This window comes from Sphaerodactylus townsendi, linkage group LG02, assembly GCF_021028975.2.
Source record: "Sphaerodactylus townsendi isolate TG3544 linkage group LG02, MPM_Stown_v2.3, whole genome shotgun sequence".
Classification (NCBI taxonomy): domain Eukaryota; kingdom Metazoa; phylum Chordata; class Lepidosauria; order Squamata; family Sphaerodactylidae; genus Sphaerodactylus; species Sphaerodactylus townsendi.
Genome location: NC_059426.1, coordinates 118,685,165 through 118,710,590, shown reverse-complemented (window position 1 = coordinate 118,710,590; position 25,426 = coordinate 118,685,165). Strand labels below are relative to the sequence as shown.

At 41.3% G+C, this 25,426-nt stretch overlaps 1 protein-coding gene across 10 annotated transcripts in view; it reads right to left on the bottom strand.

The window, feature by feature from the left end:
• The window catches only part of RAD51B (RAD51 paralog B), a 401,339-nt gene extending 382,323 nt beyond the window's left edge, over nucleotides 1-19,016 (bottom strand). For 7 of the 10 annotated variants that reach the window (XR_007243566.1, XR_007243567.1, XM_048485432.1 and 4 more), the window contains exons 1-7: nucleotides 18,741-19,001; nucleotides 15,995-16,109; nucleotides 13,221-13,334; nucleotides 12,079-12,195; nucleotides 9,462-9,598; nucleotides 8,560-8,679; nucleotides 5,162-5,345 (exon numbers count right to left, since the gene is read on the bottom strand). Coding sequence is in view for 8 of the 10 variants with exons in the window: in XM_048485432.1 (XP_048341389.1) it covers nucleotides 5,162-5,345; nucleotides 8,560-8,679; nucleotides 9,462-9,598; nucleotides 12,079-12,195; nucleotides 13,221-13,334; nucleotides 15,995-16,084 (762 nt within the window). In the remaining 2 variants the exon portion in view is untranslated. Of the gene's footprint in view, nucleotides 1-5,161; nucleotides 5,346-8,559; nucleotides 8,680-9,461; nucleotides 9,599-12,078; nucleotides 12,196-13,220; nucleotides 13,335-15,994; nucleotides 16,110-18,722 lie in introns of all 10 variants that reach the window. The other 3 variants (XM_048485427.1, XM_048485429.1, XM_048485430.1) reach the window with 3 other exon arrangements.
• Between the last annotated feature and the right edge of the window lie 6,410 nt (nucleotides 19,017-25,426).

The window sequence follows — 25,426 nt, the reverse complement described above, 5'->3', positions numbered from 1 at the left end:
CCACCCACTCGTTGCAATCACTTCCAGTAAAAGAGGCCTGTTAACACTGCATGACAAGTTCTTCATAGGTTGACAGACATACAATTCAGGCCACTGTAGTACATTTTTGCTGATGAATTCTTCACACAACAGGGAAACAAAAATAGTAAAGGTTTTCCAATGCAAAATTTGAGAGATATTGAAAAAAATATCAAACATATGTTTTAGAGAGAGAAGTCTTGTTTTTAAAAAGCATTTCATTCATTTCCAGTGTATAGCCTGAAAAAGTCCTCAGACTTTCACAATTTTCCAATGGAAAAATCATAAATTTGAGGGAATATTGAAAAAAATCCTCCCTTCTGGAATGAATGAAATGAAAGACAAGGTTTTATTCAAAATGAATGGCATAAAATTGCACTAATTGATAACAATCAATATGCTATAAGTTCAATGATAATACACTATTTAAGATTTCAGTGTTAGAACTCAGAAGGTCTAACTGGATATCCCAAAATGCTGCTAGATCTACCTACTGTGGTTATCTGGTTATCTAACCTTGTTTTCTTGTTTTCTACCTTCAACTTTTATTTTTTTCCAACCTCTCAGATGGCAAAAATAAAGATACCTGCACTAAGGTAGTACAGGATGCAGCACACTGAACACTCTCCCGTGTATTGAGTATATCTGCAATTTTAAAGACACATATATTTTTTAATTCCATGAATGAGAACTAATATGATTTTATATGCTAGCTAAATAATAAATGATATGTTTTATGTTATTAAATCAGTAAAAGTAGTTTAACATCCCAGTCTGGTAGGGCAGAGGGAATGAGCTCTTAGAACTGGCACTGGGCCATGCCAGTGCATTTGCCCACCCCATTGGTATAGGTTGCACCTAAACCAGTAGGGAGAGCCGACTGGGAGGTGGGCTGCCAGAGCTCTATGGATTGGGCTGTTAATTCGATGGGAAAGTAAGTATTGCATAAATTTCAATTTTCACCAAAATTTGTTTTTCCCCCCAAAATGGGAAAATGGCATCAAATTGTCTGTAAATGTCTTTAAAGTTTATATTTCAACACAATAAAATCATAAATACTGCACACTTGTTTAAAAACAGCCATAAAACAAGTCAAAAGCCTGCTAGGAGAATAAAAACGACAAAATCAGCTTTCAGAAGCAAAAACACAACTAAAAAAGAACTCTGTAATTAAACACTAGGGTAAAGACAAATGCTTTGGTCTGATTCTTGAAATACAGTAAAGTGGGAAACAGGCCAACTTTAGCATGGAGAATGTTCAAAATACTCTCACTGAAAAAGCCCCGTCTCTGGTTACCACCCACCTCACCTCTACCAGTGGGAACATGAGAGCGGGACTTTTAGAAGAAACTCATACCTGTAGTTCAAATGCCACAGACATTATGGAAGTGTACAAGAATAAAGCATGTAATCTGATAAGAAAGCAGAAAAGGAACGTGAATGCCGCAACTTGAAAACTAGATAGAATAATGCAGTAATACTATGAAAGAACTTGAAGCATGGGCTGTTTCAAGATCGGGCCGTCCGAGAGGCTTCCACGCCAGCAAGAATTCTGCCGGGCGCGGAGGCGGAAAGGGCCGCTCACATGCAAGCATCTTGAGGCTGACCTCCGAGAGGCGTCGGGCAGACGGAAGCAGCATGCGACTCGCGATGGGGAGTCAGTCTCTGATGTCCAGCAATTGTCCCGTCGTCGGCCTGGTTGCCGTGAAGCCCATACGCTGCCCCTCCGACCTCCAGGGGTCGGAGGATGACAGCGTATGGCTTCATCGACCAGCAGGCCGAACGACACGGGACACAGTGAGGGATCGGGAGGAAACAGCAGAGCCCCAGCGGTGATTGCTGTTCGCTTTTATGCCAGGCTGAACACGTTAAGTTAGGGGAAAACAAATCCTTTAAAGGGTTGTTGTTGTTTTCACGTAAACTCGACGCCGCCTCTGGGGAAGGGGAGCGACGTTGTGGTTGGCGCTGCTGCTTAGCAGCAGCGCCGCCTGTGCGAATGGCTCCCTGGGGAAGGCGTTTATCCCGTCCCCAGGGCGCCATTAAAGGGCCGTGCGGAAACGGCCATGGTTTATTTCCATTGATCATTCTGATGCCAGGATAGGAAATGTTCACAGATGTCAAAATGCAACTGCTTTAGCCATTTACAAATGTGGGATTTATGAACAGAAGAGACCGCTTATGTCAAATCAAAAATCAAAATCCAACTGCCCTGAGAAATTCTTCATGTCTGCCACAAACAGAAAAGTACAATTGTAATTTGATCAATTAGCACTTTTGGGGGTGCTCAACAGAGGTGTAGCTAGGGAAAATGGAACCCGGTACAAAAATCTGAGTTTTGTGCCCCCCACCCCCATGGGCGGCCACTGTGATGCTGGAATCCACCCCTAAACAGCATCACTTTTGTGCACCTCCCAGCCCCCTAGTAGCTATGCCTCTGGTGCCCAATAAAAAGTATCATGCTGACTGGCTGTTTCCCATTTATTAAAAATTGAATCAATCTTTTTCCTTAGGAATTGAGACACACTTGGACATGAAAGACACCAGAAGGTAAATTCTGGGCTACATTGTAAGGAACAACAACTATACAATAATGTTAATGCTGAGTGCATCAACAGGTTTGCTCTAGAATGGTGAGTTGAAATGATATCAGCATGGAATGGCCCATGGTTCAGTGTTTTGATGCAGAGGATTGCACATTCATTCTTCAGTATTAAAAGAATAGGTAATACATGATATGAAAGATGTCTGAGAGCCTGGAACGCTACTCAGTCCAAGTAGACAATAACGACCATTATGGAACAATGGTCTAACTCAGTAAAAGGCTGAGTTGAAGGCATATGTACAACTTCTGAAATCGTTAGAACTGTTCCCATTCTAACTCCAAATTTATTACCATTCGCATTTAATCAGATGTTTCGGCAACACTGCTTAGAGTGTATGTCCCTCATATAGCAGGGGAGAGAAGAAAGGATTAACTTAGAATTTAGAAAATCCAAAATCTCACCCTAAAATTTCAACTGTTTCAAAAGTCTTCCAGTAATTATCTATATCAGAAACAAAGAACTAAGCTAACCATTATTGTAGCTCTAAGTTAGTGATCTCTTTTCAGATTTCACTACATAATAACCTAGTTTTATGAGTAGGTGCCTATTCTTTATCTGCTCTAGATTATTAAGCCAGTTTAAAATTCTGTTTTTAAAACAAACTGTTTAGTCAGAGATTGTTCTTCCCTCCAAAAGGTAGGAAAATTAGTCAGGTATTCTAAATTGCAAGGAATTTCTTTACATTAAGCATGGAACAGCAAATGTTTTTGTAGTGAGCATTCATAATACAATATTGGAGTCGGTTTTTTTCCTTGAAGCTTTCTCTTCAAAAACTGGAATTCACATGTTTCTGGGCCCTTAAGTACTGTGCGGGAAGAGCACAAAATGGTTAATAATCTCTGTTCAGTAAATCAGCTATAATTCGTAGAGCAACCATTCATAGTAAAAAATAAAATTAATTTTATACTCTTTATTTTTTATGAACAGCATGAATTGATTAAAAAATCAGTTAAGCTAGCATATGCTGTTGAAGTGTCATTCAAAGTACTCCAACTCTGTTTCCAGCAGTTCATGTTAGTGCTAGTCCATTAACTAACATTAAACCAAACTATTAGGCCAGGGATCCCCAACATGGTGCCCCACGGAAACCTTTCCTGGTGCCCACCATTTTTTTTCAGCAAGTGGGTAGGCCAAGTAGAGCTTTTGCCAAGCACAGCTCCTGATTGACCACTGAAGATCTGATTAAGTGTGCAGATTTAAAACAAAGTTGCGTTGATGGCAGCTGCCACTGACCTGTTGGTTCTGTGCTGTCTCTCGCTCCTGCTTCCAAGCAGCAGTGGCGTAGTGGCTAAGAGCAGGTGCACTCTAATCTGGAGAACCGGGTTTGATTCCCCGCTCTGCCACTTGAGCTGTGGAGGCTTATCTAGGGAACTAGATTAGCCTGTGAACTCCAACACTACAAATATGAGATTTACAGGGGAACTGGTTCAAAAACTGGCACTAAAGTAAAGCTATCAAACTCAAGGCCACAGCATTAAAAAAACTAAGATATCTGAAGCAGAAATTTTAGCAGCTGCTACTGACTGGAGGAACAGCTGCTTCACTCAGGCAAGTTAGATGGAAACAACATTCTGTTCTGCTAAATCATAACATCTTCTTCCCCTGTTTCATCACTAGCACTGTTTCATCATATCTGGATGCAAATTTAAAGCAAAACATAAATGCAATTTCTAGACCTCTCCAAGGGGAATGTTAATGATAGTTTAATTTAAATTTCTTAACTCTGTTTCTACCTGTGCTCAACAAGGTATACATAAACCAGGAATAATAACCCAAAATGTCTACACATTCTTATTTACTGAGAATTTATCAACAACAGGTTAACCTTCTTTAAAGTTATCTGCTCATGTATCCACAGAACCAAAAGGACACATTAATAAAAACTTATATTTTCCATTCATTCAGTATCACTGAAAAGCTTTAGAAGTTTCACACACCTCAGCATTTCATTTTCACATTCTTTAGCAACACCACATTTCTGCAGCCTCCCTACCAGCTAAAATTTACCTTTTTAATCAACTACAATGAAATAACAGAGATATTCACTTCTTCCAGAACAAACTGTACAACTGAGTCTGCCAAAGAACAGCATCAATATTTGCTCCAGATGAACATTCCACCATTGGTTTTTTCGAACCAATGAAAAGGTTAGCCAAAGTAGTATAACAGGATCATGGAGAATGACACTAAATCTCAAAAAAGTGAGTTTTCTGTAAAGATCAAAGTAATAAAATACTTCCCATTTCATAATTGACAGTAATTGAAAAGTAAATTCTATTAGGAAAGTTCTGTCAAATTAAAAATACCCAGAAAATGGTATGAAATGGTATGAAAAGACTTGTAAAGATCAGACATGAATGTAAATTATTCTGATAGTTTGGAAACACACTGATGTTTTTCATATACAAGATTATATATTTACAAGTCACTTGTAGCCATTAGAAAGTTGCCATCCCTCCTTACCATTTTTAAATGTCTGATTTTCTGACATAAGAACTTCACGTTAGAGATCATACACAAGTAGAAGAAAGAAAACTTACTGGTATTGAAAATTCTTCAGCCAAGTACTTCAATATTGATGCTTCTCTAGCCAATAAATTGCTTCTTTCCAGCAAATTGCCATGAAGTTTTGTATCAAACTCTTTTCTGACAACTGAAGCAACAGAATCTATGACTAATAACTTGACATTCTTTGAAATAATTTCTTCTTCCAAAGATTCAATCCTGAGGAGGAGGGGGAGAGACACTAGTTCAGTTAATAACAATGCCATTATTAGTTTCAGTTAGAGGTGTTAAACCAAGGATAAAGCAAACTAAATTCCTGCTTAGAGAGCTTATGTTTGCACTGAAGTTTGCCCACTTGATCCTTGAACATGGGTAAACTAAGTACTATAAATGTAGAAGTGTACCCCCACATGCACAGAACATGCTCTTCCACAATACCATTTGAATATATTTACTGATCACCTATACTAGATAAGCATTTCTCTCTTAAAATGTGCACATGCCCCAAAGAAAGTATACCTGTGTGCTTTAAGTAAGAAAAAACAGAAAACAAAGGGCCCAGACTTACTTGGGCCCTAATTTGTCACCCCATGGGGAGGGGGAGAAGGGGAAAGAGACCCTCCAGGAAAGAGGACTTTGGCCCATGCAGTGGCCTAAGCGCTAGGAAGGCCACAACACAGGCATGGTCTGCTTTAGCCTTCCAGCCACCCGAGCTTCTTCCTGCAGGCTGGGTAACCTCCCTTCCCCCAGCTGGCCATTTGGGCTCTGCCCAGGCCTGGGTGGAGGCTGGGCCAGGACTGGAGACCTCCTGGGGTAGGACTTAGGCCCCCACTTGCTCCTAAGCAGCCACCACTCTGCCAAGGCCTCAGTCAGTTTTTCCCACACTAGTACTCCCTTGGCTTGTGTGTTTCAATGGTGTGTTGTGTCAAGTGGCACGTTTTTCTCTGCAATGTTTTCTTGTCCCAACTGTGCTGGTGGTATCAGCATGGAGCCAGACTTATTTGGGGTGGGGGAAGTGGCCTGCATGCCCCTTTACCTCATCTTCGTGGATCCCCTTAAGGGATTCTGGGTGAGTGCTTGGAGACATGCCTAGCTTAGGGACTGTCATGGGACTTCCATGAGAGTGGAAGGGGAAACCACGCAGTGGCTAGAGATCATGTGGATTTAATCAACATGACATCCCAAGTGATCTCTCCCTTTACCCAGTAGGCTGGCTGATCCAGGGCGGAGGGGTGTATTAACTGATAGTCGCCCAATAACTGGGTCTGTTACTGCATGCTATGCCAAGGTTCTGACAGCTATTGTAACCAAAAAAGTTGTGGCCAAATTTTATTCCAATAAGGTTGTCTGACTGTTTGCTTCCTGGACGTGTGTAGATTGGGGGGGGGGGGTTTACCCTTCCCCCCTTTAACACTGGTTCCGCAAAAAACCCCTCATCAAGAAAGTATCCATCTCAAGAAAATTTTCTGGGCCTAACTAGCTGTAAGTTCAACCAGGTGCAGGGTGTTTGGTAACTGTTATCTCTCTGTCAAGGACACCTTTCCAGGCTAATTTTAAGAACATCCATCCTAGACGAGATGGTGAACTACTTGTTGGCAGGGGGCAACTTGCTCCAAGTCTTGAAGGTCTGGTCAGGGCAGTTTCAGGATTGGCTTGAAAGGGGTCGTAAGACTATGGCCAGTGATTTTAATAAAGAGTCATCATGTAACAGCTAGGTTTTCCCTTTTTACCACCACCACCCCTTGCTGTTGAATGAGAGAACTTTGCTTAAGCTTTGTAACCCACAGTTCAAGAACTAAGCTGTGTAGCTTCTGTGTGTAGTGAGTTAGCTTTGTTATCTTCTGTGTACCATCACTGTCAAGCTTCAATCCTGTTGTTTTCAACCATATTTTCAGATTTTCTAATAAAGTTCTATTTTGCTTTTTAAAGTGGTGTGAGTTTACTCATCAAACCCAGAAAACTTGGTTACATTACTGACATTTTACATCCCATTATCTTTTACATTTCCTTTTAAAAAGCTAGTTTTTATAGGGTTTCTAGGGTTTCTATAGTATTGTATCTTTACATACTATTTTTAAAAAGCACAAAAAATGATATATTCTATCACTCCATGTTATAGAAGAGTGCAAACATGCAATTGTATACCACAGAAGAAAAAATAATTTTAAGATGATAAACCCCCCTTCAAAATTAGTGCAAAATTCATTTTTCTTTTCAGCAAATGGTTTTGAATGGGTTTGTTTTATTAAGTCACAAAACATGAGTGCACTTCTTAAGAGTTCTAGAAAATGCACATCTATGGAACTTGAAATTTTCTCCTCCTTTTCTTCAGTCTCCATAGACACTGAGGAAATGGTGACAAATATTCTCTCGTTAATCCTTCTGTTCTTCAGAGTTCTGTGAAATCATGCAGAAGACTGTCAGAACAAAAAGTCTGGACTAAAGACAGAACAAATCCGTACCCAAATGCAGCGGGAGAAATCCACTCATCCCTGCTGTATATTCACTCAATGGAACTACTTGAAAAGATTGAAGGCAGTCTTTCTTAATCACATGATGATTAAGGGGTGGCATGCGAGGGAAGAGAGGGAAGGGGTTTTTGCATCCACCTGTCCTTAGTCACTAGTCAAGATTCTTTACAGCCCCCTTCAGCACCCATGTTTGACTGTTCAACATTTCAAAGCCTGAAAAAATTCTCATGCTGAAAATTAAATGAATTCTTTATTCAAAACAAAGTTTGTAGAATGACAAAATTCTGAATATGGAGTGATGGTAAGAATACAAACTGTTGAGCTAGACACAATGATCCACAAGGCCCTCAGTAAATCTTCAAGACAGACTAATCTTAGACATCAACACAAATGTCACATCCTTATCCACCCAAAGAGAAAGTAGAACATACAGTTACAAAAGTGCTACTCCAATATTTTAAAAGTTTCATGTTACTACCCTGTTTCCCCGAAAATAAGACGTAGTAGAGGTTTTGCTGAAGTGTTAAATATAAAGCATCCCCCGAAAGTAAGATATAGCAAAGTTTTTGTTTTGAAGCATGCCCGTCGAACAGAACACCAGAGCATGCAGCTATGGAGCAGAAAAATAACACATCCCCTGAAAATAGCGCATTTTGGGGGGCAAAAATTAATATAAGACACTGTCTTATTTTCGGGGAAACACGGTATGTTATCTGCATAGGTAGCAGAGAGGATAACCTCTTAAAGCAGCAAAACTAGAAAACTTCCCTTGGATGCAGATTTAATACCCTAAAACTCCAATGTGTTTCATGCTGTAGTTCTTCTTCAATGGAAAAGATACAGTGGAAAATAATGGTGAATATCAAGGCATGCTGGCATGTATCCTCCCGCCCAACTGTGCACGTTCTGTACAGACTGTGGTTATATATCTGGTATTGTGGTGCACACAAAAACTGTCCTACCTTTTAAGTACACTGTTGCAGGTGAGCTCCCGATAAACATGAATGCTGCTAGGCATTGAAGTAAGTTTTTCTTTTGTGGCAAAATAATGAGGGAAACGGTGCTGTGCAATCTCTATAAGCCTGTTCAGAGTCCAAAAGATAAGTCACGGAGAGAACATATCACTCTAAACTTAACCAGTGTTCCATAAATTAAATTTAATTTACAGGATTACTAAACATCAGAGGAGTACTATTAAAATGAATAGAATTTAAAAAAAACATGGACAGTTTGATCCTGTACACAACTATTATGGCACAAGCTTTTTAGTAAGTACTGCATGGCATCCTTTGTCAGACAAGCCCATTAATTATGAAAACAATCCCAGGGACTATTTTCCTACTATTTAATTTGGCAAATGAAAAAACCCAAGAACATAACAAATAATCTGATGCAAAAATTAGAAAATGTGTAACAACCGTGATATCCCAGGATTATTCCAAAGAGTGGAAATCAGGGCAATTTACATGCCTGTAAAGGTTTCAGCATCAACAACTACTGATTCCAGACTATTGGCTAGGGGGCACAATACACAAATAGAGATGGTCACATCAAAACTTCTCCCTTAAAGTAACAGGAGACAGCCAAGCCCTGGAAAATCTTGGGTTTACAAGAGCTCTTGGCTCAGAACAAGGTGTTCCAGGTTGGAAATTCCTCTCTATGAAAAACTGTGTCTTTCCCCACTAGCCACAAAAGCACCGTAAGTGAATGCTATGTGTCAGATGGTATCTGCAACTGGATATGGTTGGGGTTTGTTAGGGTTGGGGATAGGGAGCACAAGTCAAGAAGATAACGATGGAAGGACACTGTTGCAGTTGATTAACTAATCTCAAATTGAAAGGATTTCATTGTAAATAAATCTCACCTTTCAGCACTGAATGCAGATTCTGTGTCAATATATATAACAGCCCCATCCAATCCTCCCATGCTAGAGGGCAATGTGGTCAGCAAGCTCAACATAATACAAAACTGAGTTTTCCCACAACCTGATGGGCCTGTTACCTAAAAAAAGAAGCACATACATGAATCAAAAATATCTCACTCTTTCAACACAAGATAATTTCTAACATTATACATCTGAGGATAATGCAAAGTACATCACAAGCTGATGCCAGTAACAACTTGGAGGCTAAAGACCCCAATTTTATAGTAACAGGTTCACAGCTTGAAAGTGCTCCTTGGCATAGCAGGTTGAAGTGGCTGAACTGGTCTGGACTGTTTTGGCTGGCATTTCAGCTGCATGTATTCCTGAGTCAGTCAAAACACCACAGTGCTACAATTTAACCTGCCCGCCCCCCCTCACTTTTGATCTTCAGGAGGCAGCTGAAGAAGGTTTTATTTAGAACAGCTTTTGATTAAAGCAGATGTGTTTTTCAGTTCTGACTTTATATACTTCTATTTACTCTACCTTATGTACCGTATATACTCGTGTATAAGCCAACCCGTGTATAAGCTGAGGCACCTAATTTTACTGCCCAAACCTGGGAAAACTTATTGACTCGCATATAAGCCGAGGGTGGGAAGCCCTCCTGCTCGCTGTTGGTTAGCCTTGAGGAAGCCCAGTCGAGGCAGCAGGCAGTAGGGAGCTCTTTATTTGCGGCAGTGACTCCTGATTTCTACTGCACCAAATACTGAGCCTCTTCTGCCTCCTCGGGTTTGAGGAAGCTCAGCCAGTAGGGTGCCTTCAAGTCTCCTTCATCTCGGGAGTGGCGCGGTAGCAATATGCGCAGCTTGGTGGCATCTGCACAGAGGTTGTCCCAGCCCGCCCCTGCTTCATTAGAGGCCTGAAGCCACCCTGTCCAGCTTTACGTAATCACTTACCTCCGGGAGGGCAGCAACAAGCAGCTTCGCAGCCACACAGAGGTTGTCCGGTCCCCGTCCCCAGCCTCATTAGAGCCTGCCGGCTGCGTCTTGTGATTACTATGACTCGCGTATAAGCCAAGGGGGCTTTTCTCAGCCTTTAAACAGGGCTGAAAAACTCGGCTTATATGCAAGTATATACGGTACTTTATTTATAAGTCACTTTGAGCTCTGTTAAGGAGGAAAAGCAGCTAATAAATGTTTTAAATAAATAAAATATCTCACATGAGAAAGCAACTGTAAGAGTCTAAAAATATTTATCTGTTCAGAAAAAAATCTGCAAAATATGCTTTTTAATGATTTACAAGTGTCAGCATGGATATTTTGCCCTTGTCCATAATTTGGATATAACTAATTGCAATCTAAACCACAGTAATTCCTACTGCAAAGTTAGGCATTGAGCACAACTAGAAATCTCTGCTTAAGGGAGCTTAAGAACTTGTCAGAGTTCAGAGGGAATGCAGAGTTTGGAAGTCTCTCATCTGCAGCCAAGACTGCTAGATTTTTTCTTTAATGAAAGCTGCAATTCCCAGAATTTTAAAAAGATCCTGACAAAAGAACCTCCAAAAATGCAATGCTCATATCCTTCTAGAATCTCCTGCACATAAATGAACTACAAGAACAGCAAAAGTTGTACCCTTTTTCCAAAGAGCAGCCAATCTGAAAGATCCATTGTAAGAAAAGGAAACACTATAGGAAGAGAGAATGAATACATCGTGCCCCTGGCCCTCAGTGCCAACCACAGCCCCCTCCCCACAGGATCTGAGAAGCCCTTCCTCTCACCTCAGACAGGGCTTTGCAGCCCTTGAACACTTTTTCCTCAGCCAACAGGTCCTGCACTGGGCCTGGGTACATCCTCCTCAACCATCCAGGCCCTCACTCCTCTTATACCCATCCCCCACATAGGATCCAACCCCCATCCCACCCCCAGGCTCTTCCCTCAGAGCCTTTAAGTGCCCTCACCCAATCTGGTCACCCCTCCCCTTTGGCCCCTTTGGCCACTACTGGTCCCCATTTGGCCCTCTCCCCTCCTCAGCCTGGGGCCTGTGTAGAGCAGTCAGGCCTACAATGGGCCTTTGCTGCAGTGAGGCTGTGTGGGAGGTGATGGGCAGTGACTGGTCTTGTCCCAGCCCTCCACCCAAATCAGCCTCCCGCTACATCGGCCCCTGGATGACTCCCTCAGCAGGCTGTGGAAGCTCCTGCTGGACCTTCTCCCTACCCTAACGCTGGTCTATCACTGCCATCTCTGCCCCTGCAGCTCATCGCCCGCCTGCCCTAGGTTCTTGATTATTTCCATGGCTGCTACCTCCCAGCTGCCATGTCCTTCTGGGACCCTGGCCTGACCCAGTAAGTGTTCCCCCCAGGCAGCACAGAGGCACATCCAGATAGAATAGCTAATTTTTAACCGACCTTCTGTGGCTAAAGTTTCATAAAGGACGTAGTAGATGAAACACTGCTTAAAAGCAAGTATCCAGTACAAATTATTTTAACTGTCAACTGGATCCCAAATACGTTGATTTTGACTAAAAAGCATTCAGTGTTTCGCATTGAAAACATGTAAAACAGAAACAGATGTCCTCTTTCATATAAACAAAGACAAGCACATTTTGCAATACTTTTACCTCTGTAAGAGATCCACAGGCAATTCCACCATGCAAGATTTTATCCAAATCTTCTAGTGTTGTGGGCAAGAATGCTGTTGTTCGATCAATGGCTCTTTTTATTTTCATTTCATAGACCTACCCGAAACCAATATTAATTAATAAAAAGTATTATAGTCAGCCAGTAAGAAGCATGTCTGGTATCTCCTTCCAAAAAAGAAGAAACACTTACAAAAATATACCATAGGTACTCTTGGATATTTAATTTATTTTCCATCAATAAACCTCCTCTCAACTTGGGGTAGTATTGTATAATTCCATGACAGGAAGGAGTTTTCAGTAAGGGTTTTAATCACTTCCCACTGTACGCACCCCAACACCACTTGAAAAGCCAATCCTGAGAGTTTGGGGATTCTCCAGAACACCTGAAATATGATGTGGGGATTTGCTGCAGCCAAAAAGTGGAATCAGCAGAGAAATTTAAAATATGTTTCTTAACTTCACGAAGATGTCTGAACCTCCAGATCAACCTGGCTAGACGCTAGAGAATCATACAGATATTAAATAATAAAGGCAAGAGAATTACCCCTTGCAGGACACCACACACCAAATCATGGTTCATGGAAGGTTTCTCACCAACTGCAACCCTCTCTACCCTCAGCCATGAAGAAAAGAGCACAGTAACTGTAAAGCTCTACCACACCAACAAAGCTGGTCAGAATATCATGATCAACGCAGTCAAATGCTGCAGTAAGATCTAGTAACAGTAGCAGGGCCGACCCATCTCAGTCCTAGTGATGCCAGACAGCATCTGTGAGGGCAGTCAGAGAAGTCTGTACCCCATATTCTGTCCAGAAGCTGGACTGGAATGGATCCAGGATCGATGACTTGTATGTCATACCATAATGTCAAACTGACAAAAGTCTTTGCTAATTACCACTGTAGAAAAAAATACAATCTGTGAATTTATTACTGCTGGATAGGTCACTATTAAAGGTCACTTCCAATAGTGTAGAAACACACACGAGTAGGAAAACACCTGTTTATGGTAAATACCTTACACACAATAAAATTGTTTTTACCAGGTATACCAATAGGGCAGGCAATGCACTCAATAACAAAACTAGCTTCATTCATATCCTACTTTGCAAATTAATACTTACAGTTTGCATTCTGGGGGCACAGGATTGACTGACTGTGTGAAGAAGCTTCTTCACATTCTGGTAACTCTGTCCAGTCACTTTCATCAGCTCCAGTAGCGAAAGACACAAGAAGTCCTGAAACACGATCATCAGAACCAAAGAGTTAAATGTTAAGGAATGTAAAAATGGGTAACTTATACTCTATGAGCTTAGCTTGTGCTCCAGGGGCCGTTTCTAGACAAGTTTCACACATTTACAAGAAATCTCCTGAGATAAATAGCTTATGCTGCACAAGCAGATTGCTGCCATCAAAGCCTTTATTCTGCAGAGCTTTCTCTGCTCCTCTCTCCATCGTAGCTCCATGACCAGCTCACCTCTGTCACTCCCACAGCAGCTCAAATGACAAAAGCCAGAAGAGACAAGGTAGAAGTGGAGAACACACTAAAAACAAACTCACACAGAAAAACAATCCCATTTAAATGCTAAGACTTTTTATAACTACTCAAAGTATTTTGGCCATCAATTAAAGTATCCATGGCATAACAGTTCTTTGACATCATCACATTTCTCCCTGATAATGGCATTTCAGTGACCTCAGCACTATGTAGTACAGTTCTATGTGGATTTCAGATTTCTTGATTTCAATGAGCTTAGACTGGCATAACTCTGGATAATATTGCAGTATTTGTTAATGAAGTTTTTGACTTAGAACAGTCCTTTACTGAACATTTTATGTTTCCGTGAGGTAATCGGACCATGATTAGTGTCAGACAAGAAGCCAGGAGACCTAGGATCAATGCCCCACTCAGCTATGGAAGCTCGCTGAATGACCTTGTGCCCACTACTCTCTCTCAGTTTAATCCATCTCATGGGATTCTTGTGAGAGTAAAATGAAAGAAGGTGACACTATTGTAAGCGGTTTTAGATCCCCTGTTAGGGAAAGGAGTGGGCTATTTATAATATCTAAACAAATAAAAACCTCCTCCATGCCAAAAGATTTGTCTTCCATCCCTTATCTGGAAGTTTCTGGGGCCCAAAACTCCCTCAGCGCTCCACTAGACAATCTAGAAGCACATCTTTGAGTTTACCTGCATTCTTTACCCCTCCCCCAAAACAGAAAAAATATTTTTTTGGTATTCTGCTTTTTCTCAGCTCCTAACATAAAAGCAACAATTAGTCACAATACAAGCCTGTATTGGCATACAAAACAGGACAATTAGTCATGTTCCAGATCATGCTCAGTGACCTACAGATGAGGGCAGTAATGGTTTTATACCAACTGTCCTTCCCTGCTCTTTAAGGGGTATATTGTGAGAGACAGTTCCAAAGATATGATGGCCCCACACCATTCAGGGTTTTAAAAGTCAATACAATACCTAGAACTTGACCCGGTATTCAATTTGGAGCCAATGCAGCTGGTGGAGCACTGGCTGAATATGAGCTCTCCATGGAGTTCCCCATAAGGGCCTACACTGCCGCACTGTGGACCAGTTCCAGTTTCTGGAACAACCTCAAGGGTAGCCCATATAGAGCAAGTTAAAGTAGTCCAGTCTGGAGGTGGCTAGATTAGGGATAAGTAAGGTATCAGCTGCCTGGCTTGGAGAAGGTGCTATTTAATTCATTCATAAACAATCTGGAACTGAAGGTGAACAGTATAGAGGCCAAGTTTGCAAATGACACAAAATTATTTAGGTTGGTGAAAACCAAGGATTTCCTCCAGGAGGATTTCTACAGCAAATTTCTACAATGCAGCAAATGAAGTTCAACATAGGTGAGTGTAAGGTGATGCACACCAGAACAAAAAAAATCTTCAGTTACATGCTAATAGGGTCTGAACGTGCCGAGACTAAGAAGAAAAAGGTTCTTGGGACCATAACTGATAGCTCAATTAAAATGTCAATCTAATGTTCTACAGCAGTGAAAAAAAAAGGCAAACTGTATTAGGGAGTGGACTGAAAATAAAACAGCCAATGTTATAAGTATAGATCTATAGTGTGGCCTCACTAGGAATACTATGTGCAGTTCTGGTCACCGTATCTCTGAAAGAACACTGCAGACCTGAAAAAAGTACAGAAGAGGGTAACTAAGATGATGAGTGGGTTGGATTGTTTTTCCTATCAGGAAAGGCTGAAGAGTTTAGGACTTTTCAGTTTAGAAAAGAAACAACTAAAGGGGGAACATGATGGAGGTTTATAAAATTATGCACAATTTAAATAGAGTGGACAGAGATCACTCTTGCTGCCACTCTCAAAATGCTAGAACTTGGTGGCAGCCAATAAAGTTGATGAATAGTAGACTCATGTTGGGCAAAACCAAATACTTCTTTACTCAATGAGTGAATAAAATGCAGAATTTTCTGCCAGAGAATATGCTGATGGTCACATAGACGACTTTAAAAGAGAATAAGACACATTCATAAAGGATAGGTCTGTCAGTGGTCAGTAGCCACGGTGACTAAATGGAACATCTATGTACAGAGGCAGAGAACCTCTGTAATCCCAGTGCCTGGAGGCAATATCAGAAGAAGACCTCAGCCTCTTTGCCCTATCGTGTGTTCTCCAGGGTAACTGGTTAACCACTGTGTGACACAAGATGCTGGACTGCTCAGAGCCCTTTGAGGGTCAGGCAATACAGGAAATTAAATAATAATAATAATAATAATAATAATAATAATAATAATAATAATAGATTAATAATAATAACAAGCATGACTCTTAAGTTCTTTCAGACACTCCTGGCCTTTACTATTACATGCTCCCCTTAAAATGTCATCTTTATGTCCTTATTAGTCTCACCCGACAGGTGATGATCTGATGTCGACTCAGTCTCTCACAAAGATCTCGTGGTAACCCTGCTCTTCTCAGTTTTTTACTTGCCATCTTCATATATCCACAGAACAGGACCTCAAACCTAGAGGACAACAAAAATTGTTTAACACAAGTTGCATAATTCAGGATTTTTCTTTGCAATGATTCATCTGAGCCAGGACACCTCAAGTTCAGGTCCAACTGGCACATTTCCCCTACCTATCTTAAAACTACCTTCCAGAACATGAGGCAGCACTGGGACCCCTCATTTTGCCTTAGCTTGTTATGTATGGTGGCAATGTATCAACTCTGCTTCATTCTAGGGGAGCAAGTTATGACTTTTGTCCCAGACTATCCTTAGAATGGAGTACTGGAGCCTAGTAGTTTTATTTCCCTGTCTAAAGTCAGTCATATTTACATACAAGTAAAACCCTGGGATAACTCTGATAGAATGTGCCGATGTTCCTGGGAAGTATAACTGTGATTCTGAGCAATACACATATGCAGAAGTCCCAAATATGATTTTCATTCAGTTTGTTACACATTGAACTCAGCCAAGATCCCCACCCATAACAAATTCACTTGGACGGTCCAGATTTCAAAAAAGTTGTGAAGGGTTTTTTGGGAGGGGGGCAGGAATACAGCCTAACCTAAAATAAATTTGACTGTACCCATACTTAACAGTCCCTCTCCCTTGAAGGTCTACTTTTTAAAAGGAGAGATGCCAAGGTTGTCTGAAAATAATTCCTTTCAAATGTCAAGATAAACTGGTCTAGAGTACAAACTCCTATACATTTATATTTGTATATTTCTTCTGTTCGTTCACTGGAAGTCACAGATTCTCTTTTAAACTGATCTTAATGTTTGATGACATGTAACCGAACTAAATTAAAGGCTAAATTATTCCAATGGCTAAAATATGAATTGAAGAAGTCAGTGAAATAAAAAGAGAACACATGAAATATCCAGAGATAGACATGCTTATGATTAAGAACATTGAAACAAAAATGGGAAAAGGAAGGATTTCTAGACATTGGTAATATTGAAAAATTAATAGACCGTTGGAAAAATATAAAGATTGAGAAACATATGGAGTTAGAAAGAAAAGTGATATTAAAATGGTATAGAACACCAAAACAAATAGCATACATGATAAAAGGACTTAGTTCTAAATGCTGGCACTGTGGAGACCAAGAGGCATATTATAGCCATATGTGGATAGAATGTGCAGGAGTAAAAAATGTTTGGACAATTGTATTGTTATATATCGAGAAACTGGTGAAGACAAATATTGATTTAAATAATGACTTAATGTTCATGGGTGTAATGGAAGACAGAAGGGTGGATAAACAATATAGTTATATGTATAAAATAATGATTAAAGCAGCACATGCAACAATAGCCTTGGTCTGGAAAGAAAAGGAAAAATGGACACTTCAGAAATGGTTAGAATATATCTGGGAACAAGTGACACTTGATATTTTCTATATATTATCCAAAAATAAGACATGGCAAGATAAACAGAATGAAATTTTGAAGATATGGATAATATACGTGGACTGGATGAAAGAAGCTTGAGTCGATGAAGAAATATGGGAGAAGAGGCTACAGAGAATGAGCTTACTGCTGTTTGTATGACAAAACTATGAAGAAGTAATGGGGGGAGGGAGAAAAGGGGGGGAAAGTATCGTTTGAAAATGTATGAAGACGGAAAATACTATAAACTGTAAAATTCAAATGATACAATAAATTTTTTTTTAAAAAGACATGCTTATGATTCACCCATTTCTTTCTCCATCTCACTATTCTGCATATGTTCTAGCATGAAAAGTACTCATTTCTGCCATGCAGACTTGAAGCTCATAGCAATTGAATTAAAAACAAGTAACCGGGGGAAAAAACAACTTCATTTTAACTCAAGCTCTACTCAAGTCCTCCAGTTCAGATGCATTCCTCACTTGGGCAAATTACATAGGCGTTCAGCAGCACTTTAAAGATTTACAAAATTAATTTTAGCATGAGCTTCCTGCAGATCACAGATCACTTCCTCAAACGTGGGGAAACCTACATTTATCAGACCGGTGAAGTAAAGGGGGATATAGCGCAAAGAGAGGCCAGTGTACATCAAAATCCAGTCAAAAGAGAAATCTGTTCAACTAGTGGGAGACACTTGGGAGCACCTTGTCACAAGGCAATCAGGGAGGGGACGAGAAGTTTCCACATCAGAGAACAACAAATGGCAGCATCAAATTACCGGGGGGGGGCAGAAGAGAACAACGACAACAACAAAAATAGTGATTTTGACGGCCAGAAAACTTTCCTTGTTAATGTTTGTCACAAATAAGTAAAGACAAAACAAAAAATGCCACTGGTTCTGGTGGGTTTTCCGGGCTGTGTTGCCGTGGTCTGGTGGATTTTGTCCACCAGACCACGGCCACACAGCCCGGAAAACCCACCAGAACCAGTTGAATCCGGCCGTGAGAGCCTTCGACAATACAAAAAATGCCACGTCCCGAAAAGCTTCTGGCAGTTCTCCTCCTTATTGCATTGGATGATGTACGAGGATGCAACCCCAAGAGCACGGAAAGCGACCATCTTCCATCGTGTTTTAAATAGCTTACAACTTCCTACGGTGTGAATGAGGGGGGAGGGGGGAGCGGGTGGGGGTTTCCCATACGATCAGTACACAATGGCACAGTATCGATCACCCACCCACCGACAATGGGCCACAGACCTCTCCGCGACCTGCTCCCAAGCCTATGGCGACCAGCTCCAGCCTTTAGCACAAAGGAGCGAAGAGCAGTAGCTCAGATCCTTTTTCTAGCGCCACTCTCAGCTGCCAAAGGACAGAACAAGAGGTGGACGACAGCACCCTTCACTCGCCGTCCCTGAGAGTAAAGTTCGGGGTAACGGGGATCCACTCTCCCAGCAACAACAACACTGGATCCCGCCCTGGAAACTTTTCAAAAATTCTGACTTCTGCGGAGGAGGCAGGAACATCCGCAAAAGAACTTTCAGAAATATGATTGGTCACCGAGTCCGCTATTTCATCCAATCCAATCGTCCACCGGAAAAAGCCGCGCGGGAGTACAGGGGATATTGGAGGTTGTAGTTCTATCATGCTATTTTATAGTAACTGATGTGCTTGTGTATTATTTCCTGGTTATTTTGATCTCCTTTTTCTTGTTCTTCTTAACAAATAAAAATGATATTCATTCCAGAGGGCTAGCGATGGTAGTCTGTAGCAGCAAAATAAAACAGAAGTCCAGTTGCACCTTATAGATTGAAACAAAATGCGTTTCCATATATGCCTTGCTTCTCTTCCTGTTTTACAGGAAGCGTAGATCCGTTACGGGTGCAAGCATAAGAACATTTTTCTGGAAGTAATAACCACTGGAAGAAATTGAGATTATTTCTGAATAGACCTGGCTAGTAGCGGATGAGTACTTCATGCACCTTTGTGTGAAGTTGGAAATAAATCCCAATAACAGTCACTTTTACCTCTCCACCCCCACCCCCCAAAAATCAATCAATGACTGAAGTTTATGCTCTTTCAAATGGGTAAATTGAGGCTTTAGAGGTTTTTAAATTATATACACAGAAAACAATGCACATTTATTATTTTCATAGTACAGGAACTGTAAGAATGTATGGCAGATGAATAGAGTTGCTAAAAGCATGGGGGGAAATGTCTCTTTATTAACTAAGTTCTATTAAATTGCTTTTTTGATATTATTTGCCTCCAGACTTTGAAAAGCTTCAGTTGCCATTTCCACACTTTAGTAAAGTTTCCCCTTCAGTCGTGCCCAACCCTGGGGTACCACTGCAAGCAGTGATTTCATAGGCAAGCCGTTTTTGTGGGGTAGTTTGCCATTGCTTTCCCTGGCTATTCTTTACCCCCTAGCTATGAGCTAGGTACTCATTTACCGATCAAGAAATGGATGGCTGGCTGAGTTGACCATGAGCCAGCTGCCAGGATATCTGACCCACAGGGGGGCTCGAACTCCTGACCGTGTGGGTGGCAGTGCAAGTACTTAACCATTACACCACGCAGCTCCTTTCCACACTTTAAGCCACTGTTAAAGGGGCAGGACATTTTCCCCCCTCAAGGCTGTTGGAAACTGTACCTGAGTGCTTTACAGCAGGCCTGTGATATAGTCTGGGGTAAGTATTCTCATAGGGTTATCAGCAACCTCAAGGTAGGCTAGGAATTTTCATGGTACTACAACTGATCCCCGGCCATAGAGATCAGTTCCCCTGGAGGAAATGTCAGTTCGGATAATAGTATCATATGCCTGCAAAGATCCCTCCCTAAATTCCACTCACCCTCTCCAGTAATCACCCCCAAATCTGCAGGAATTTTCCAAACTGGAGTTGATGTCCTTATTTCCATCCTGGGTGGGGAAACTGAAGAAAAGAGCTATACCCAATGTAGTCAAGTGTTATTAGGAGCGTCAAGTACGCTGTAGTTGTTTGTGAAATTATTGAAATTGTTCAATAGTAGTTAAAATGGTGTTTGATGTAATTTGCTCCTCATCACCATCCGTTGGAAGCTGTTTAAGATTTCCAACAAAATTCATCCCAAGAAAAGACATGATTTCAGACTTTACTGAAATGACAAAGAGTTGTTTTTGGTTCTTCAAATGGCAAAACTAGATCTAAATGGGTTAAATTATAGAAGAGTAGATTTTGGTTGAGCATTATGCAAAATTTCCTAACAAAAGCAGCTTGCAATAGAAATTGTTATGTAGGAGTTAGGGGTTCTCTCTTGCTAGAGTTCCTGAAGCAGAGGCTATACAGCTATCCACTGGGAATACAGTACTCTAACTTTTGGTTTTCTGCATTATAACTCAATACTCTCTTCCCAAATTGTGCCTCAGGAATATGATCCAGGGAGAATAAATAAGCATGGTCCTAGTGGCACATTAAAGATTATCAAGATTTTCCAACATCAAGATAAACGTTCATGGTATAGAACAGAGACCCTCAACATGCCTGCCAAGTGTTTTTAGAAAGTGAGCAGTGGCAGGTGGTGTTGGGTATTTCTGGTTAAAATAGCAAAGTTTGCCCAATCATGGAAGCGTGATATTGGTCTTTTCTGCACAGCACAAATAAGACAACTTGAGGACCAAAAAAAAGGAGTCTTGGGGAGGAAGTCTGTACAGCTTTTTCCCCAAGATGTCCTCAGGACGCCTTATTTCAACTCAAGGCACTTTTTTAAAAAAATGTGGACTATTTTTTTTAGTGCCATGAGGCAACATCAAGGGAAGGCCTCAGTTACTATACCCTGTTGTTGGCCCTCCAGAGAATTGGTTCGCCAAAATGCGAGACAGAATGCTGCACTTATTGACCACTAGTCTGTTCCAGCAAGGTTCTTCTTATATTTTTATGAGATGCAATTTTGTAAAATGCTAACAGAATTAAGAAAGGTAAACAGACCATAAATAGTAGCAGAAATTTGCCATTTCTCTAGTTTTGCTAAACTAGCATATGACAGACATGGCTGCAGGGCACCAAGTTTCACCAAAGTTGTTGGGTAAGGAATCCCAAATTGTTAAAAATCTTTGGGGGTGGAGAGACATTGGATCAAACCTCAAGTAGTTCTGGCAAAGATGCGATTCCAGAATGTTGTTCTTTAAGGCTAGAAAGGATAATGAAAGAAGTGGTGGTTTAATTCTCAGAGCTGTCTAGCATTAAGTAGGACAACAGTAGGGAAGCAGAATGTACAGCTCTTGTCTTTTCCTACTGGTGGTGCAGTCCTAAATACAAGAACACCTTGTAAGCCTACTAGTTTCAATGGATTTAGAAGGTTGTAAGTAACTCTGTTTAGGATCTCATTGTTAGTCACCTTGTGGCAACTGTTACCATAGCCAAGGCAATCAAACAAGTGTTAAATTGCACAGTTGCTGTTTAAATTGCTGATTAAATATATTTAATACTGTGATCTTTGATTCTGTGCAGATTTATTTACTGCCTCAGAGATTAACCTACATGGAATGCATATGGTGTACGTGTGTGTGGGTGTCAGTTAACTGTACTGTGAATGGATTAATCAAATTATAACAAATTTCCCTATCCCCAAAAGCACATTCACAGTGCAATCATAAACAGAGTTATTCCCTTTTGACCTCAATGGAATTAGCAGAATACAAGTGGAAATCCGCAAGGAGTTGCAAGAGGCATCTCATTTACTCTTCCCAAGTATTTATCCTTTTCCTTTCCTGAAAGCCCCCACAGACTCTCCCCTTTTCCTGCTCCTTCTTGCCTTAGGGTTGCCAGCTCCAGGTTGGGAAATTCCTGGAGATTTGGGTGTGGAACCTGGAGGAGGAGGTAGGGGGAGGGAAGCAAAGTCAGCAGGGAATAATGTCACCCTCCAAAGTATCTGTTTTCTCCAGGGGAACTGATCTCTGGCATCTGGAGAACAGTTGTAATTCTGAGTGATGTCCAGCCACCACCGGGAGGTTGGCAACCCTAGTTCCCCTGGAGGAAATGGCTGCTTTGGAAGTCAATGGCCACATACCCTGCTGAGGTCCCTCTACTCCCCAAACCCCATCCTCACCCTCCAGACCCCACATTTCTAGGAATTTCCTAACTTGGCAATGTTATCTCTTTCCCACCCGACAGTCAATCTACCTGGCATTATATTTGGTTGAAACCACTCCGCTTTCCAAACCCTGCCCTCCTCAGATTCCACCACAAAAGCTCTAGAAATTTCCATCTGGCACTGGCAACCTGAGTCATGTCTGGTCACTGTTTTTCTAGGTAGAAACTGATGGGGCAAGGTAGAGGGAAAACTTAAGAAAGAGAGGCAGATGAAGGTAGACTGGCTGTTGGGTGGGGAGGAAAGAAAGAAGCAGGAAAAGGGGAGTGACTATGGGGACTTTCAGGAAAGGAAGGAAGGAAATAGTGGGGGTGGGGGAAAATGAGATGCCTCCCACACACTCTTGCAAAATGATCAAAACTGGGGATAATTAAATTAATAGCAAAATGATCAAAACTGGGGATAATTAAATCTGGTAATTAGAGCTGTGAACAGGCAAGACAGATCTTTCAGTTCCTCAGGTCTGCAGAAAAATCTAAAACAAAGTACATTGGAAAGTTTAACACACACACACACCAAATGATAAAAGGAGTGCCTATAGCTTTAAGCAATGGTTTCTTAGTGGCCATTACTAAGCAACTACAGTAGTCCAGGTTGAGGTTTTTTGTGAATAAAACTGCAAAGGAAGAGGGCGGAGTCTTTTCCAGGTCTATTTCAGCCTTGGAGAGAGGGCGTCCAGAATTACAAGTGAAGACAAATGAGACCTGTTGCCCTGGACAAAATGACTGCTTTGAAGAAATTACTCTATAGCATTTTATCTGACTGAGGCTTCTCCCCTCCCCAAACACTGCCCACAAGGATTGCATGACAAAATCTTTAGGAATTTTCCATCTTGGAGCTGGCAATCCTAGTGACGCCTGGCCCAGGGCCGGAGAGATGGGAAACTGCGCCCTGCATCTCTGCCACGCCCACCCGCCCCTGCCATGCCCCCGCACCACCATGCACCTGTTGCATTGTGCACCCCCATCCCCTTGGCGCTACACCACTGGCCTGGCCCTATGAGTCTTCAATCAAAGGCCAAAATAACCCTGGAAAGGGCTTTCCTTCCTCTCCCTGCCTTTTATGCACGGATACCCCAAGCCTGGAATACTGTGGCTGCCTAGTAACAGCCACTGAAGGAATCAGTTTGTTGAAGCTACATGTGCCTGTTTTATCACTTTTTGGATGTTTAAAATACAGACACACATGCACACGTGCGCACACACATGTTAGAGTTCACATTTTTTATTTTGCAAACCTGGGGCCATTTCTGGCTTATAGAAAGATCTGACTTGCCCATTCACCACCCCAGTCTCTGGATTTAAGTATGATCAGATTTGACCAGCTTTGCTGTTAGCAAATAGATTATAATTCTGCTTAGGATTGCACAGGTCACCAATTTTAAATTAGGAAATTATAAAACCAGCTGTGGAAATCATGATCATATGAATTTTAAAACTCTTACAAATACCGAGCCAGAAAGAATCAATGGAAGTCAGAGGGCTAAACAGAAAAATCCTCACACTGGGAAAAGAGTGTGCAGTTCATAAAACAATCACACAGAGATGGTCAGAGAAGCAGCACTGCAGAATTCAACAGTACTTGTAGAACATGGGAAAAGGAGATGAAATGGAGAAGGAGCTCCTCCTAGTGGGGTAGTCATTAAAATAACGGATTTAAAATAAATCGAGAAAACAGAATGCTGGTGAAATTATAGGAAGACAGGAATCTCAATGGGGGACAGTACCAGTGGTGGGATTCAGCAGGTTCGCACCACTTCGGCAGAACCAATTGTTAAAATGGTGCTTGTAAACAACCAGTTGTTCAATTATTTGAATCCCACCACCAGCACCGGTTGTTAAATTATTTTAATCCCACCAGAGTCCACCCTTCAAAGCAACTATTTTCTCCAGGGGAACTGACCTCTATAGTCTGGAGATCAGCTGTAATTCTGGGGGATCCCCAAGTCCCACCTGAAGGCTAGTTCCCTGGTCACATCCCTGGTCTTCCTTGGTGGTTTCCATTCAAGGTATGACAGCGGCCCACTCTGCTTAGCTTCTAAACTCTGACAAGCTAGAACTGAACTGTGTTGTTTAAGCTGCTTTCCATATATTAACCCTCTGTTAAATGGACAGGGCATTTTTCACCAGGCTTATTAACCCTACTTCCTTTCTCTGTAGTTAAGGCCTGCTTCCTGACAAAGATAGTCTTCAGAGAGACTCTTAACTGGCAGTAGGATGAAGCCATCTCTCACTTTCTTCTGGCAGAGGTCAAAGCCCTTCTTCATCTGTCCTCTGTGGGATTTTCAAACGCTTCGATTTCTACAAAGAAGGCAATGAACCCACATGCACAAGTGAATCACCTGCTGCTGTATTGATTTGGCAGGCTCATGTTGCATGAACAGTATACTTCAATTCCTTTTACACAGAGGATGCACCCTGCATATTTCTCTTCTGAAGCCCAAAAGGATAAACAAGAGGCCTTTGGCATTATTTTCCATTTAGCTGTGACTCCTTTAAGAGGATTAGTTTCAAAGATCATATTTGTGTACCTTATCTTGATAGGAAAAGTGCACCCATCTGTTTGTGGCAGAGTCATCTCTAAAACATGGTTTGGCATTATGTTTTTACCTCCATGAAGAAGATTTAAAAGAGTAAAACAAAGAGTGAAATCTGCATTTTAATACGTTTTAAAAAACATTTTGAGACAGAGATAGTTTCAGAATAGAGTTCTCCTTCAAGAATGGGGCAGGGCATGGGAGAGTCTTATACCATAGATATTCCAGTGACATAGCTTTCCCAGGCACAGAGATTCAACAATGGATACAATAGTCGTGCACC